The 19,001-nt window shown below is 35.0% G+C and overlaps 1 protein-coding gene across 3 annotated transcripts in view; it reads left to right on the top strand.

The window, feature by feature from the left end:
- The first annotated feature begins 2,278 nt into the window (after positions 1–2,278).
- The window catches only part of LOC143238228 (uncharacterized), a 43,843-nt gene continuing 27,120 nt past the window's right edge, over positions 2,279–19,001 (top strand). For all 3 annotated transcript variants that reach the window (XM_076478283.1, XM_076478281.1, XM_076478282.1), the window contains exon 1: positions 2,279–3,184. In XM_076478283.1, coding sequence (XP_076334398.1) covers positions 3,140–3,184 — 45 coding nt within the window. In that variant the 5' untranslated portion in view covers positions 2,279–3,139. The remainder of the gene's footprint in view (positions 3,185–19,001) is intronic.

Consider the following 19,001-nt stretch of genomic DNA (forward strand, 5'->3'; position numbering starts at 1 on the left):
CATATAATGTAGTCATATAATTTTCAAGCATAATAACTAGCTATGAATGCATTCAACGCAAAGTTACCGTACTTGTAGAGTACAGATGGTTTCTAGACAAAGAATCGTGCTTTTCTTCCTAGTCAGTCCAGCTCTGATGAATATTAGCACCTTTGAAACACAGTTAACAGTATTGCTCAGAAAGTAACCAATTTAAGTATTTTTATATACACTATTTGTATATGATGAAAACTTTCTGATACATGAACCGTTTTACAGAGATTGAGTCTTCATACATGCTGAGTAGTATTTCTGAAACAATGAAAGAGGCGTCTGTACTCTATAGCCATAGTGCTGATCTTGTTCTGTACTCTACAGCCATAGTGCTGATCTTGTTATGTACTCTATAACCAGAGTGTTAATCTTGAGTGTCTAGTGGACATAGTTTAATATATCCTCCTGATTCGTTTACTTATACAGTATTTCTAAAGTTAGTATAGGAGAAAAACAGTAGCAGAGACATATCACATCTATTGTTTTACATATCACACCTATTGTTTTACATGTCACATCTATTGTTTTACATATCACCTCTATTGTTTTACATGTCACATCTATTGTTTTACATATCACCTCTATTGTTTTACATATCAACTCTATTGTTTTACATATTTATTACCTTTATTGTTTTACTTATCACATCTATTGTTTTACATATCACTTCTATTGTTTTATATGTCACATCTATTTAAAGTTACATGTTTCTCTAGATGATATTATTTTACATATTCAGTTGCCTTCTTCATTACTGATATTATTTTATTGTTTTGGAAGAACATGTGATCTGAGATACATCTTTATAACGTTTACTTGAACAGTGTAATCTGTGGTATAAATAGGAACCACGTTCATCGTGTTGTATTTTATTAATATCATATCCATTATGGTTTATTAATCATCGATCATAATATTGCCAGGAGAAAAACCGTTTGTTTTTTACGTCCCAAGCACAAGAAACTCCCAATCCAAATTATATCGTCCACTTCATTCATTCTATCACGACTCCAATCGTAAAATTCACTGACCATTATATCTTACTGTAACTCCAATCATGAAATCGACTGCCTACCGTATGTTATCATGAATCCAGCCTTGAAATCCTCTTCTTACTTTACTTGAAAATGTTGCAGACAGTTATCTTGAACTCACGTTCTTCTCGAGACAATCGTTTAATGATTTTTAGATAGATTCGAACTTTGTTTGCTACTATTTAAATTATCGTTTGCCAGTTTTAATAAATCTGTAGGCAGGTACACGTATGATGATCAAAATAACACATCATATTTAAACAAAGCACATGCTGTAGATATGCCCGTTTTTTGTTTTGTTTTTGCACTTAATTAAATTCTAACTGTTTTTTGTCTTTATAGACAGTGTAATAGTTTCGTTTCTTCTGGAAGTACGTTTTCCTAAGTTGTTTTCCCCTTTTTGTTTCTAAACCTCTGTTGTTAAAAGATGTTCCACTCAACTAAATAAACAATGCATTCTAATCGTTAGAAATAAAACAGTTTGAACCCTATATTCAACGTTTCGTGCTCAGTAACAGGTAGACGTATTTATATTTTCTGTTCTAATTCATGCACATAGTTCGATTTGATCATAAGTTAGTATTAAATATTTATGGTTGAAAACGACCACAAACTTCCAATTCTCATTTATAACAGTGATGCAGGTATTTTAACGACACGCTTTCACACACACAAGAAATGCATGTTTTAAAAAAACTAACAAAAACATCTAGCCTCACAGAAACCTAAAAAAGATCTGACTCGTTTCGCCAGTGACTTTGGAAAAGTTTGTTTAAGGTTTCAACTGCTCCAGATCCTGAACGATCTATTTAAACAAATTATAATTTATTTTTGTTTTAGTTATCTGAAATGTTAAAGAACGTTATATATTATATTCTTGAACAATGCATTTTCAAATTTCATGGCGTTTTTTTCTCTTTGTATACAACTACAATTTTGTAGTCTAACATGCATGTGTCTAACATGCATGCCGTGTTTGAACGTTTCCAAAACATAAAAATTGGAATATTCACAGTTGACACTTGCAGAAAACATCTGTAAAGGCGGAGCAACTGAAAGTGCTACAATTAATCATTCTCAGGTGGTGCTCATCGCATCTTTATAATCGTCGTGGAGTCAAAAGAGTCAATTCACTTATGTTTTACATGTGTATATCGAAAGTATATAAAACCACATGATAGTTGCTTTAAGCGGCCCTCTGTTGAGGTGGAGTCTTGACTGTCAGTTATTTGCATAGGCGGAGCTTGTATGACGTCAGACTAGCCAGTGCGTGGAATGAGGATGTTGTATACGCATGTTCAACAGACCTTCCGGTCCTACTCAGATCTATCTGTTCTCTTACTTTCCTGTGACCATGAAATGTTTGTTCAGGCTCTATTTGTGTGGACACAAAGTGGACTAGGCCTTGTTAAGAGATGTGGTCATTCGTGTTCACTCCGATGCTACTGATAACCTAGCCTGAGGGTACGTTGTCTGGCCAACTATTCTGTGTACATGTTGCTTCGTCAAGTAAAGCCCTTCTCCAACTTCTTGTTAGCTTTAAACTGCTAGTAATTATTCCGGTTACATCCCTCTTGGTTCGTTGGGTATAAAAGTCTGCAATTTGAAATGAAATAAAGAGTGCAGAAAGTTTAACAGGAAACTCCAAGGAAATCAGTAAATTCATTGGGTAGGTTTCTTGGAGTCATCGGGACTCGAACCTAGGCCCGAGGACTAAAGGAAACTGTCTATATTTAGAAGTACTACAGATGTTGTTATTTGTTTGTCATATAAATAATATCTACGTGACTTATGCTACAAACTCCATAATAGTTGAAACATTCAAATTACGAATAACGCTAAAGAAACGCTTTGTTGCAAAGTTTCGTATACAAATATACATATAATTTTAATAACATAGAGAGTTGGTCAGTTTTATCCAAAACTTACATACTTTGAAGAGGTTAATGCCAACTCTTTACGGAGGAAACAGGTGGTCAATCGTAGCCAGATGTCAATCGTGTGACAGGTTAGACAGCTAAGTAGCGAACAAATTTCCTCAAGTGGTCACTTAACCTTTGAACTAAGCGAATATGTCATATCCTCAGTTTGGGTACTCCTATCCGCCGTCTTCACAGGTAAGCTTCTCTTGTTGATATTTTGTGATTATTTACACAAAAAAATACATGTGTGTGTGTATATATATATATACGAGTGAAAAGGTCTTCGAGCGAAAGGAATGTAAGACCAGTAAGAAAGTAAACATACTTGGCATAATTAGTTCTTTCTTTTCTTCCACAAAATAGACCTAGACTTTCTTAGTTATATTTGAATCTCGGTGACAAGTTAATTGGACACTGTTGAACGCTAACAGTTGGACGTATGGTATTGGAAGCAAGATTTACTGTCATATCTATTCTTCTCGTTTTAATAAGAATGTCACATTCAGCTAGGATTCGAACGTTGGCAAGAGTTACATTCTGAAAGTATCAAAATCGCAGATGATCATGAAACTGGAACTCAGGGATCTTGAACGTTATTTATTATGCACAACTCGCTCACACAAATTTAACTTTTTTTTTCTTTTCACACTCTTTTTAACATCAAACTTAAAATGAAATCCTCATGACCTGTTGTGTCTCAACAAAATAAAACTTTTTTGGTGTTTTTTACAAACAATTTTCTCAACATTGATACCACGGAGACTTGAATAATGATGGTCAGTATGGATATAAGATAGTTCAGATAATTGTGTTTTATCCAGATCGTGTGATAATCCCCATACCCACATACACAGTTCAGATAATGGTATCAAGTTTTTTTTGGTTTTGTGATATTCCATATAATCATGCAATTTACGAAACCATTTTAAACCTGAATACATTGTTAGTAGAGACGATCCTGCACAGTCCAAATATAACGTTTAATAATAAGACTATTGCAGAATATAAAATCGTGGCTAGTCCAGATACTATCGCAGTTCAAAAAAGTGTGCTTCATACAGACACTGCATAGTCCGGATAAACTTACCTAGCTCGGACACTGTGGTAACGTGAAAAATCTTGCTATTCCAGGTAACATGGTACTCTAAGTAATTCTACTTAGTCCTGACACTATGGGTTTGAACAGTATTATCTAATTTAGCTATTATAGTTAATAAAAACAATCAAACTTAATGCGGACATTACGATAATCACACAAAGTCTGGAAACTACAATAGTCTGAATAATAGCGTCTAGTCTAGAGAAATTTGGATAATTGTATCTATTTTGAACACTGTGATAGTGTGGATAATCATACTTATTCTTTGTGTTGTTGTAGTCCGGATATTTATACCTACTCTGGCCACTGTGGTAGTCTGTATAATCATGTGTAGTGGACACTGTGTTAGTCTGAACGATCGGGTATAATCCAAGTAACTTAAACGACCAGAAAACCACACCTCGTCCAGATACTATGGTAGTTTCAATAATAATGCTTAGTCTTGATATTATGGAATCTCAGATAATCATGTTTAGTCTGAATATTATAGTAATCCACTTAATCATTTTTAGCCTGTATAAATTGCTAGTTCAGGTAATAGATTTAGTCCTAAAACTCTATGATATCCCAGGCAATCGTGTTTAGTCTAGATAATATGTTATTCGAAATAGTTTTGCTTAATACAGAAGTTATGATAATCACATAGTCAGAATAATTTCGTAGGTTGGATACTCGTGCTTGGTTTTGAAAGTTTGACACTATAAACAGTTGGAATCTGGATTTTATAATAATCTGAATAATTATGGTTAGACAGGTTCTACGGTATTCGAATAATTGTTCCTAAGTTACATATTATTGTAATCCACAAATTTGTATTGAGATTAGATCTCGCTCGAATAGTTGTGTTTCGAATTGTAGTAGTGCTTGATCTATCCGTCTCAATTATTTGTACTTTTCACGGAATTTTCTAATTTATGGAAGCTTTAATGTTACAAAGAACAAGAGTTATGCAAAGGAGTAGCTTTACAAAGTGAATTATATCCAAGGTCCGAGACTGTTTAACCATGTGGTTAAGGCACTAGACTCGTAATCCGAGGGTCGCGGGTTCGAATCCCCATCACACCAAACATGCTCGGTCTTTCAGCTGTGAGGCGTTATAATATGACGATCAATCCCACTATTGGTTGGTAAAAGAGTAACCCAAGAGTTGGTGGTGGATGATGATGACTAGCTGCCTTCCCTCTAGTCTCACACTGCTAAATTACGGACGGCTAGCGCAGATAGCCTTCATATAGTTTTTGCGCGAAATTCAAAACAAACTAAACCTAACTCAAAATGTTGCTCACTTACAAATTGTTCTAATATCAGCCACCAGGAGTCGCTCCTTCATCTGGGGACTTTTATTATATATACACATAATCAGTATAAAAATTCATCTCTTAGAATTTCAAAATAAAAAGCAAAGAAAAGGTTTCGGGGCACGTTACTCTTCACGTTAATTTTACAACAACTTGTTCAGTTTGTTTGTTTTGAATTTTGGCGCAAAGCTACACGAGGGCTATCTGCGCTAGCCGTCCCTAATTTTGCAGTGTAAGGCTAGAGGAAAGGCAACTAGTCATCACCATCCACCACCAACACTTGGGTTACTCTTTTACCAACCAATAGTGGGATTGATCGTCATATTATAACGCCTCACAGCTGAAAGACCGAGCATGTTTGGTGTGAAAGGGATTCGAATCCGTGGATTACGAGTCGATTGCCTTAATCACCTGGCCATGCCGGGCATAACTTGTTCTGATATGTTTTTGTACACAGAAAGTGACCAATCAAATTTGTATATCAGGAAACTGAGGACACTGGGTAAAAACTTTTCAGAGCAGCAGGAAATAATTAAAAGTAGGAGATGACTCTGTATGTATATGTGTATTTGTTTGTGTGTATGTGTAATATAACATTATCAGAATATAGACATAAAATACTAAATTAATATCTTCATAAAAAGAAATATTGAAATATTTACACAGCAAGCATTTTCATGAAGTATCTAAATAGAAAGAGCTATTACAGAACACAAGCATAGAAAAATTCCTGGCATATTTATTGAACAAGTATTATTATAGAATATCTACATCGAAATCATTAAATGAATACTTACACAACAAGCATTATCAGGATATCTACTCAGAAAATATAAAAATGTATACGTAGCCACAATTCTCAGAATACCGACTCATTCAACATTATTAAGATATAAAACCGGATTGTTCTTTATTCTTCGAGGTAATAATATTTACAATTGTGTTTTTGTGCCAACAATAATTAGTATTGTAATGATTTCAACTGCTACGTTCGCTTTCCGTACGTATCTAAGCGAATACATGTAAGTCAAACAATAACCCCAAAACTGCATATGGACTAGAAATAAACCTGGATACAATCCATTGCGTTTCAGCATCACAATGGTTTTTAATGGGAGAGACGTCTGTGCCCACACAATAATTTTAGACTCAACTTCGTTCATTAGCGCCTGTCAACTCGGTTTAATTGTTAATTAACTCTAATTTAATGTTAGCTCCAATTACTTGAGCCAACAACATTCTAAACCTAAATTATACTATTAATTTAAATGTTATGTCTTTACAGCCTCTTTCCCATACGTGATGACTAGTTATTAATATGCTGAGTTATGAATTGAAGGGTCCAAGGTTAGAATCCTGCTGCCACTGAATGCGCTCCGTATTTCCAGCTTTGAACGCGTTATGAAAGTGAGAGTCAGTTTCGTTATTCTATCCAAAGATTTTTTGTGATGTTGGGTGTTGCTGGCTCGCTTTTTTCTCTCTCTTCGGTCAGTAGTGCAAAGTTAGGAATGGCTCTACTTCAAGCGTAGGGATCTCTGACCTGGTCGCTTGACCCACGTGCGAATAAAGCATCGTTCTGAACATCAATTTCCATTTACATTGCTGGTTACAGATAGTCACAACTAACATTACGTGGAAAAGCAAAGTTTGCTTAATTCAATTATGTTTGATGTTTGCACAACAACTTGAAACTTAATCTTCTATTAAAAACGGTCTACCATGATGTGTATCGTTACTATCTTTGGTAATCGAGGCTTTTGATATTCTAAATAGTTGTTTGTACATTAGATTGTCGTCTTCGTTGTTACGCCTTTACTTTGACCTCCTTTAACTAAAAGTTATTTAACAGACACACACAAAAATACGTTTTCGTAAAAACAGTGAAAATATCTCCTGACTCGTCTCTACGTGGTAAATAAAAAGTAAAACATTCCCTCTTTACTGTGCTATATGATAGATAATTATCATCTCTTTACATACGTTTATCTCAATTCGTTCAAAAAGAGAGGAAGAAGGAAAAAACATTTAATTAAGGATAAGAATTCCATTTCATCTATATTACTTTTTATGCGTGAAGTTTGAGATTATATAGTTCACAGCCGTCTACTGTGCTATGAATAGTAATTCATTTCACCTTGACAGCAATATCTACAACTGATAAAAAATTCTGGAGTTTTTCACTATGAACCAAGTAAAACTTCCATACACTCTCGACTTTAACAAAGAAAGAAAAAAAAATACCTCTAGAAACAGCCTATTACATTGAAATATCGTTTTATATGTCCGTGGGCTTCAGTGACAGTTGTCTGTAGGAATGTTATGCAATATCGCATTCATTAGTTTGTTTTTAATTATCCGCCTTACGGTAAAGGCGAGAAACAAATTCGTTTAGAAAAATAGAAAACCACAATAACGAGATTCTGGTGGTGTTTGCAAATATCTGCACTTTGTTCTGTTGTCATGTAAAGAAATAGTTCAATTTCTAACTGGTGAAATGTCGTAATTCGAACTCTTGCTCGAGACAGTCTGATATTGTTCCTAGTAATGACTGTATTCTCTACATATCGAGAGATATTTGCTATGAAATTGATGACTTGTCCATAAAGCCTAAATTAGCAATACTCACATTTCAGAGATATTACAATATGAAAATTAAAAGCAAGTGGCATTTCTAATATGAAATACCGACTCATTGATCTCAAAGGACTTTATTGTAGATTAAAGTAAACAAGTTTCTTAAAAGAAGTAAACGTGTATTTATAGCAAGTTTTAATAGTTATTTATTAGAATGATAAATAAATGTAAAAACAAAAATGTGTTAATTTTTCAATAACAAGATATAAGAGCTCAAAATGTCTATGCATACCTAAGTAATAATGTAAAAAATATATTTATATCTCTGTATCTACATAGAAATACATGTATATATATAAACACAGAATGAACTGTAAAAAGATTTTTGTATCTAAGTACATGTGTAGAAAAATATACATACGCAATAATCTAAACATACATAAAGAGAGTATGATAAAAAATAGGCTTACAGTAGCACTTTTATTGAATGAGATTAGTGAAAATAAGAAATTATTTCAGAAAGAGTCAAGAACCGTTTCTAGGGATGTGTTACCTGTAACATCCCCAAGTTTCAGGACCTCCCAGAACAGCTTTTATACGCTTTGTGAATAAATAAATAATGATCTAACTGTACACCTGCTTTAGCTACGTCCTTTATATGTATATATTTACGTACTTGGGTGGAAATATATGTACACTTAGGTGCCTAAATATGTACAGAGATATCTGTCTCTAGGTACCCATATTTAAAATATATGCGCATTTACGTACACGCGTATGAATATATTTATAACTAAACTTATGTAAGTATTTACGTACAAAGTACATTTCAAAAGTGTGAAATGTCAAATCACACGACAGCGTCAAATATATTCAACCAACTTCCATTATTTGCGCATACCAGAAGATCAACCTAAACAGCAAAACACAATAAATGGAATGTTACTTTTGCTACACCCAACGTTTTATGTATTTTAATTGGAACATATTAAGGAGCTCCTCCCCTTCCCGCTTCCTACACCACTAACATTTGTTCTTACTTTTATCCATCCTTTCCATTCTCTGTTTCAAACGGGCCTGGCATGGCGTAGCGCGTTAAGGCGTGCGCTTCGTAATCTGAGGATCGCGGGTTCGCGCCCGAGTCGCGCCAAAACATGCTCGCCCTCCCAGCCGTGGGGGCGTTATAATGTTACGATCAATCCCACTATTTGTTGGTAAAAGAGTAGCCTAAGAGTTGGCGGTGGGTGGTGATGACTAGCTGCCTTCCCTCTAGTCTTACACTGCTAAATTAGGGACGGCTAGCACAGATAGCCCTCGAGTTGCTTTGTGCGAAATTCCAAAATTTCTTCTTGCCCCCCGCTAGTACAGCGGTATGTCTCCGGATTTACAACGCTAAAATCAGGGGTTCGATTCCCCTCGGTGGGCTGAGCAGATAGCCCGATGTGGCTTTGCTATAAGAAAAAAAACACACTTCTCTGTAATTCCGTGTACATTTCTTTTTAAAGGCCCGGCATGGCCTAGCGCGTAAGGCGTGCGACTCGTAACCCGAGGGTCGCGGGTTCGCGCCCGCGTCGCGCTAAACATGCTCGCCCTCCCAGCCGTGGGGGTGTATAATGGGACGGTCAATCCCACTATTCATTGGTAAAAGAGTAGCCCAAGAGTTGGCGGTGGGTGGTGATGACTAGCTGCCTTCCCTCTAGTCTTACACTGCTAAATTAGGGACGGCTAGCACAGATAGCCCTCGAGTAGCTTTGTGCGAAATTCCCAAACAAACAAACAAAAAAAAACTGTTTCAAATGTTTATTAAATACTAATTGCTGATGATTGTTGCTAGCATTTGCTTTATTTTATGAGTAATTCTGCGCGAGCTAACACCTAGGGTCTTAAAGCCGCTCCATGTATTATTCGTTCGACCCTTAATTGTTTGAACTTGGACTTGCCACTTGAAAATCATGTCTCCATATAAACTTATTTCGGTTAACGAAATTAGCCGCTTTGGCTTTACTGGATTGTTTGTTAAATTTACTACGAAATCATTAAATTTCTGACTCTCTCTGTTGGCTGACTACATAATACCACAATAAAACCTGTCTTTCGTGCGTTACCGTAGGGTACCTGATTACACGTTTTCTCGCTTACCGTTCCTTCCCAAGGCTGCTGTCACACTCTGACTGCTCTGTGGTGTTCATTCCCTTAATCTTTACTTCTTCATGGTGGTTTAATTAGCCCCCATTTATCCAGCATTCCAAGAGCAGGAAAACCCCAAGGGTCCCTAATAAGCTGGTACAGATTATATCGCATAGACTAAATGGTATTATGTTGTTATGGTTACGTAAGGTAGTGTTTCAGACAAAAAACACACGAAGAGAATGAGTGTTATTCCTTTTTCTTCTCGGCTAGTACTTTTTAAAACCTGCTTTTCTTTTTCCATCATTTTATCGGGCAAACAAAGTTAAATTTTAATAATAATGAAGAACAATTCGAAATCGATGAACAGCACACCAAATCCAGATTATTCCAAACGCCGTCTCTTGACTGGATTTTACTTAATAAAATTCACACGTAGAAGGCAGAATACCTTTCGAGAAGACAAACAACATTCATATTAAGCATAAAATAATAAAAGTTTGTTTCAGTCGGTCTTAATGTCCTGGTCGATAGGCACAACTTTAAAGTAAAAGTTTTCACTTTTATGGGAGCACGTGAAAGCAGTATTCCATCATTGAGAAACTATGATACGTGTGCGCACTCAAACACACATAATATATATATATATATATATATATAACTAGATTTGTTTAGTTTGTTTTGAATTTCGCTCAAAGCTACACGAGGGCTATCTGCGCTAGCCATCCCTAATTTAGCAGTGTAGGACTAGACAGAAGGCAGCTAGTCATCACCACCCACCGCCAACTCTTAGGCTACTCTTTTACCAACGAATAGTGGGATTGACCGTCACATTATAACGTCCCACGGCTGAAAGGTGGAGCATGTTTGGCGCGACCGGGATGCGAACCCGCGACCCCCATATTACGGGTCGAACGCCTTAATCCACCTGGCCATGCCGGGTCTCCCCTTTACTATATCAAAGCGAAATACGCCAGAGAACAGGCAAATATTGATAGTTTTCAGAGTGTTCGTTTCTGATTAACCAATCAAGGAGTTTCACAACGATGCAAAGACCATCAATGTACAAGCAGTCATACTATGTCCAGTAGTAGTAGTAGTAGTAGTGTAATTCTATTGGTGGATCCTTTCACTGAAATACCGTACGAAGTATTAAAGATTAGACTAGTTAAGACTCCATGTTTCAGTAAAAGCTACATACAAGAATCTGAAAGGGTACGTGAAAATAGCACCTTCAATAATAGAAGTGGTAGAGGCAGAACTCATCAAAATTAATATTAAGCATGTTCTTTGTGAGATAGACGATGTTCGAGTGAAGGTTTTGCTAAAGACGTTCCTGTAAATATAGTTGTTAATATTACCTGGAGAACAGTGAGATACAAAACACGTGTAGCTGCCAGAAAATCGCTGCTGAGAAGAGGAAACCAAACCAAAAAGGGAAAAATGAGCCTCTGGCCACAAACAAAGAAACAAACGAAGCTAAATACGTGTACTTATTTACTGATTAATTCAAGTTCGAAATGTTTAATAACAGTCAACGATAGTTTGTTCAACGATGCAGAGAATGACAGTATCATAATCAATGTATAACAACAATGAAGATAGGTGTGGGATCAGCACAAATTTGGTACTGCACCTTGGTCAACAGTATCGGTGATCTACACAAGGTGTATGATTCCTTGACTGCTGAAAGGTACAAGCAGATTAGTCCCCAGCTGGTAGAGCAGTAAATCTACGGATTTACAACGCTAAAATCAGGGGTTCGATTCCCCTCGGTGGACTCAGCACATAGCCTAATGTGGCTTTGCTATAAGAAAAACACTCACAAAAGCAGATTATGAACTATCATCCCAATATCTCCAGAACACAGGTCTTCCGACGGAAATTTATCTTCCAACAAGACAATGATCCAAGCGTACAGTAAATGTCCTGGATCATTCACAACCATGGCTTGGCTTGTATTAATGTTTAATGTAATATTCTTCAGATTGTATGGGCGTATGTAAAAATTGAGAAAGTGTAAAATTGTGGAATTATCTGGAATGATATATGACATTTGGAACAATATTAGCGATAGTAAACTGATAAAGCGTATGGAAGCATAAAAACTACTTAGAATGCTTTGTGAAAACTCAGAGCCCATATAAAACAACACTAGTTAGCAGTACCACTTTCGTGTTGTCATTACTGATTTTTGTATGCATATTTTTATATCTTATTTCCATAGTATTTTCATGTTTATGCACACATACATACATAAATATTATCGATTATATTTTAGGATTAAATAAATCTAACGACATGGTCGAGTGAAGCTGAAACATAATTGTTTTTAAAAGCATTTTATGAACCTTTGTAAACATTCCAATGGCCAGAGAATAAGAAAGAGACAGAGAAACAATATTAGCACATACTAGCCGCGACTCGCAAATATTTGCAGTAATTTTCATGTCATTAGCTTAAATTTTTCATATTGAAACAACGCCTGATCTATTTAAAAAAACTTTACATGGTCAGAAAAACAAACTCGTTTTATTTAATAAAACTACTCGTAAAGTAAAATGATGGTATTTATAATAATGTAGAGAGTATGAAACAGTTATTAGCATTCAGTGTATAATAAAGTTTTACCAGCTGAAGCAAACTAAACTAAAAGTAATAGCTCCACTAAAGAAAAAAGTGTTTATAGCAGTCTATGAAACGAACCAAAACTAAATTATTGGAAAGTAAAATAAATGTAGAGTTTTAATGAAAGCAAATCTAGCTGACTATGCAGAAACGTCTGATCGCGTGTTCAAAAACACATATTTTTTTGTATAAGTCTCTCAGCTTGTTTCATCGCATGATAATAAGGATAAACTCCGTTTTTAACAATCAACACCAGCCATGAATGAAACTTCAAGTTTCAGAAAACATGAGGAAAAAACATAGATTACAAAATCCAAGGCCCGGCATGGCCAAGCGCGTTAAGGCGTGCGACTCGTAACCTGAGGGTCGCGGGTTCGCATCCCGGTCGCGCCAAACATGCTCCACCTTTCAGCCGTGGGGCGTTATAATGTGACGGTCAATTCCACTATTCGTTGGTAAAAGAGTAGCCTAAGAGTTGGCGGTGGGTGGTGATGACTAGCTGCCTTCTCTCTGTAGTCCTACACTGCTAAATTAGGGATGGCTAGCGTAGATAGCCCTCGTGTAGCTTTGAGCGAAATTCCAAAACAAACAAACAAAACAAAATCCAAGTGCAGACAAAGATAAGAAGTCCTATAACTGAGCGTTTCCAAAAGGTAGGCCATTCTTCTTAACAAATGTACTTTCTGTGCTTCATATGACTAATTCCTGTTCTGTCGAGTACAAAGTCTTGCAGTTTTAAAGGTAGTGTATGAAAATGATTATCTCTTTATTGTAGTAAAATAGAGCAGCTGTATGTTTCATTAGTTGTACCTTATATTGTGATAAACGAGAAACTTTGGAAACTGTTTTGTTTTTCTTTCTTACTTTTGAGGTTCCCCAATTGGACAGCGATAAGTTTGCAGACTTACAACACTAAAACTAAGAGTTTGTTTTTCGTGGTTGACGCAGTAGATAGCTCAATGTGGTTTTATCTTAACACAAACAAATTTACTGTTGCTTATTAGTTTGAATCATCTATGTAATTTCAACACTTTAAATAGTTGCTACGTTTATAAATATGCATTGTTTGTTATTAAATCGCTGATTTATCAGGATCGGAGATGTTAACATGGAGTTCTTTTCAATTTTCTCTGCGTGTATGAGTAACCATGAAAAGAATATTATTGGTCATAGAACAACTGTTTTTGGTGGCTCTATCAGTCAAACCATTGGTAACTGAGAAGGAATAGTAACAACCAGCAACAGTCAAAGCTGCTGTCATTTATATCAACGATGGCCTTTCTTCCTTGAGATGAAGTGAAGACAACTGAACTAATCAACCTAATATTCAACATGTCTTCATGCTGTTGAATGGCTATTTATGAGGACGTAAGAGACAGATAAATCGAGCTATTCAATGTTTATCACGGATACAGATTGAGAGTCAAGCCTCCTAAACACATAGCCATACCAGACCCCTGAACAAAATTGTTCAACATTGTAAATGACTACATGGAGTCTGATAGCCCACTTAATTTTTCTTTACCTTGTAGATACCAAAAGACAGTTGTGTATACGGAGGTTTTGTCCTTGACCGACTACACTAAAGAACTTGATCCAGCTAGAGAACCATGAAGATTAGCTGCCGCGGTTGTTATTAGATCCTATTCATTTAGAAAAGGTTTATTAATATCAAATAATATGGTTTTAATTTTGTTACTATCATTTCCTGTTATTACCTTTAATAATTACAGCATTCTAACTGTTGAAGTAGCTTCTTAAAATCCTAGAATTCGCCTTTACTTTTTGTTGTTTATCTTATTACATCGAGTTGTTTATATTTCAACTCACGTAGAAGTGTCGCTTTCCTTTTTAATTCAACAGTTATATGGTTATTGTGAAAACTTAAAAAACTAAAAAAATAGTGATATTCAATACACTTACTTAAAGGAATGGCAAACTGCTATGATTTGTTTTAGCTAGAATATTTCTAGTTAATCTGTTGAAGAATAATCTGACAGATGTATAGATTATGTTTACTGGGTTCTCTAAGAACTATGTTACTCTTTCCTTAGAAAATTAACAAATTTATCTTCAAATGCTCTAAATCTTTGTTTTCATTTAAGCACAAAAAGTCAACACAAAGAGATATCTATCTTCTTCCCAAAATAACTATCTAAACTCCACTTTCAGCGTTATAGAACCTCAGACGTACCACAGAATCATAGAGCGTCATGAATTTAAAGATATTATCAGATTTATAAGATTTTGTCCTTTATCCTGCGGTTTAATATGATTATCAAGTACAAACATTTATCTATTTATATTCTTTAAAAGAAAACCGTTTATAACAGTCAACCTAAAGTTAAGGTAACTGAGGACATAGGTGCTCATTTCCACAGGTTTGGAAAAGGAATTTGTGCAAAATATTTCTGTGATATAAATCGTACTTCTTGGAAGTGTGCAAAATACTTCCACCACATCTGTTTAGAATAATATTGTTTGTTTCATAGCTTTTATGCAATATAAAAGTCCAGAGACATTATAAAAGAAAGAGAACAAATAAAACCATATTGAAATATTATACCGCGTTTTACGTTTATGATAAAAGTAAAAATATTGATTCAATTTTAAACTTAAAACGTTTTGAATTAAGCTATTTTCTGTAATATCCCAAACATTTTGAATAAAAAACAAACATCTTTAATCAAAGGAGACTCTCAATTAAGAAATGAACAACAATTTTTTCAATTTTGTTGTTTATACATTCAGTACATAGACTAACAACACTATTAGGTTATACTTTTGTTTGTAAGCAACATGACATAAATACATTGTTACCAAAACGCCTTAGCTTCTCTCTATATTAGAAGCTTCTAAAAAGAAATCACTTCTTTGCTATCTAGTTTTTTGCTAGCTCGTCTCATTAAAAAGATGTGCATGCGCGCACGCTCATAGATAAGTAATAATACCCTGGTGTATGCTCTCAGGGTCCACTTAGCATGGGTGTGAAATTCCAGGTTTATAGAATCTTTGCTGTTGGTACTACGGAGTTTACACGTTCTTTCCTATGTGATTTTGCGCCACCTTGCCTCACAAAGGGAGTTACCTACAGAGGCACCTTAATAAGTAATAATACACAGATGCACAACCTCAGGGTCCACTTACTATGAGTACAAAATTTGAGTTTTTTCAGATTTTTTTCCTCTTGGAGTTATTGAACTTCCACACAAATACACATAAACTTACAAACACATCCTCTTATTATTATAAATTGCTTTCCTACTGAAATTTTCTTGTTTGGTTTTTAAATCTAGCACTGGGAATGTGAGAGGAATTACTACATAGTTAAAACCGTCATTTAAAGATGTGGTTTGAGATTCACAGAATTGAAAGACCTTGAGGATGGTTATATTGTTTTTTACATTGTATGGTTCTGAATTTTGGGTAACGCTGACAGGCGAATTTTTTTTAGCTTTCACTCTACATTTCGTTTTAATTTACTATTTTCACTACAAGAAAGCTCTAAAGTCGTATCAGTAATGTGCTGTAAGGAAACACTAAGCCCAGTAGAATTCTAACCGCTGTTTCTGAAGCATTTCATCTTCGAATCGTCTTTTTCGTCTGTGTGCAAGGCAAGCGTTTCATACATATCTATTCGAATATTTTGCTAGAAAACAAAACATAAAACTGATCTAAAAACTTAGACCCTTAACGTGTGTGTGAACTAAAATTTCTACCAACGTCTAAAGTCAAATATACTAATTTCACTAGTCGTTTATGTATATAAAGTTTTGTTTTTGTAGTCACAACCATTCTTTGTCAATAGAAAATAAATATTTCTTCAACTATTTTTAGATTTGAATCCCCTTACGGCTAGAACTCGAATCTCTGCTATATAGGCGTACCAGTTCTGTATCATTTAAGGCAACAGGTAGAGGAAAGTTAAATCCATTTTGACACAGACTTCTTGTCTACAAACGTTTGCTAATAAAGATTTTAGCTTTCTTTGTTAGTGCTTGTTAGTGTTATTGATTAAGTGCAAAGTTACACAACGGGCTGTTTGCGCTCTATCCATCATGAGGATTTCTAGTGCATAGACTTGTATGATTAGAAATTTCACCTGTCTATGTTGTATATACATGTATTTGTGATGAACCTTCTAAAATGTGGGCCCTATCAAACTTCACTTACAGCAACTCCAGTGCTGTGTGATAGAACAGTTTGGGTTTTGCCATTTTATTATTGTGTTAGGTATAAGCCACAGATATGTTTAATATACAGTTATGAATTAGATACTTAGTGATCTCTAATGATCCTTCTTCGGAGAATTATAAATCAAAATTTTATTACATCTTCACAGTTGCTAATAAAATGCATTGGGTATTACGTTTAGAGCTGTAAACAGCCTTTAAACAAAACTATTAGATAAATTAAACACAAAATAAGAGGAACATCAGAAAACACCTCTAGCAAAGGTTACTGGATTTTATTGTAATAATTTTTGTTTTTCCAATCCATACATGAAATGTGTTATAAAGAACTAGAAGTGGCTGGAGTTCGTTGATGTCCAATACATGCACGAAATATGTTCTTATTCTAAATAACTAGAAATGACTGGAATTCTTTTATATCTAATCTATACATGAAAATGGGTTCTAATTGTCAACTGTATACACTTAATTAACTGTTGATTTTTAACTTACATTTTTTATTAATTTACTTTAAAGATATGCAATGGGATACCTACCCTCTGGCCGTGAGCATCGAACCTCTGATTTTATTGTTGTAACTTCGGAAACGTTCCACTGTCCCTCTGACATGAAAATTACCTTTAAACGAACGTTATCTTAAACGTCTTTCACCCTAACATTCTATTGATTGAAGGATGTGTTGGTTTTTATTTAAATAGATGAACATGAATAATGAAAGACTGCATTATCAAGATGGCTGGTACAGGTATTAAAACTTTACTTAAAATAAAGTACAGAACAATGTTTCGACTTTCTTAGGTAACCTTCAGGTCAACAAAGAGAGCTTGTAACTGACCGTTGCCGGGTGCATGTCTTAGGGACAAGAGTGTAAACGGGTAAGGATTATAGGGGGCGTTGCAGTTAGATGTTAAGTTATTAATTAGTATAGGTATGAAGGTGTTCCTTTATACTGGTTTACGTTTGGTTTGAGTTGTATAAATAAGGCTTCTTTGCTTCTGCGTTTATTTATATTTGTTTTCCTATTAAGCAGAAAAATAGAAATCTGAAGGGGACTCAAAAAGGTTGAAACGTTGTTCAATTAAAGTGTTAATACCTATACCAGCCGTCTTGAGAACACATTTTTACTTCAAGTGGGTTTCTCGTCATCACAAATGGAGGACTTTCTATAGCTTTTTCTGATTCACTTGTTAACGCTCACTTATACTTGTTGCATTCATCAGATAAGAATTAGACTAAACGTTCTCATATTTGTTTCACTTCAATCTATTTAATAACTGTATTCACTTTGTGTGGACTGTTCGCTTCAATGCGTTAGTTTCAGTATGGTCTCTTGAATCTCGTGTAATAAATTGAACAAAACTACTTTTGCAAGTGTATTTTTTACACCAAAACTACAAAACTGAACCATGAATTTTTAAGAACTACTACATAGAGTAAATACTTCACAACATTTATTGATGTCAATTATTAATTTGAGTGTGTGTGTTTTCTTATAGCAAGCCACATCGGGCTATCTGCTGAGCCCACCGACAAGAATCAAACCCCTAATTTTAGCGTTGTAAATCCGTAGATATATCACTGTACTAGCGGGGGCCATATTAATTTGATCAGTTGTTGTTGCTGTTGTTTTGAATTAAACACAAAGAGCTATCTGTAATCTGCCCAGTTTTTAGCGTTAGCAGAGGGGGAGACTAATTTGATTAGAACTACTAAATGAAGTATATTCTTCATCACATTTATAGAAAAAAACTAGGGACAAATAGCCACAAATACAAATATACAAATAAATGTTTATTTTCTTTTTTTTCTAAAATCCATGCAAAGCTACACAAAGACCATCTGCTTTAGGCGTCCCTAATTTTTAGTTGGTAGAGCAGATGAAATGTGATTAGTTTTTAGCTACTTTAGTCGGATAGTGGGATTTAACTGTCCCTCTTATAATGCATCTATATCTCCAAAGTCACGAACTCTATGATTTACAGACCAGCATGCTGTGGTTTACCACAAACGTAGATATAACTGCTATCTCAAACTTAACTAAATGAGGCCTGTCATGGTGTCAGGGTGCTCGTTTTGTAATTTGAGAGTCACAG

The sequence above is a fragment of the Tachypleus tridentatus genome, chromosome 13 (genome assembly GCF_004210375.1).
Source record: "Tachypleus tridentatus isolate NWPU-2018 chromosome 13, ASM421037v1, whole genome shotgun sequence".
Classification (NCBI taxonomy): domain Eukaryota; kingdom Metazoa; phylum Arthropoda; class Merostomata; order Xiphosura; family Limulidae; genus Tachypleus; species Tachypleus tridentatus.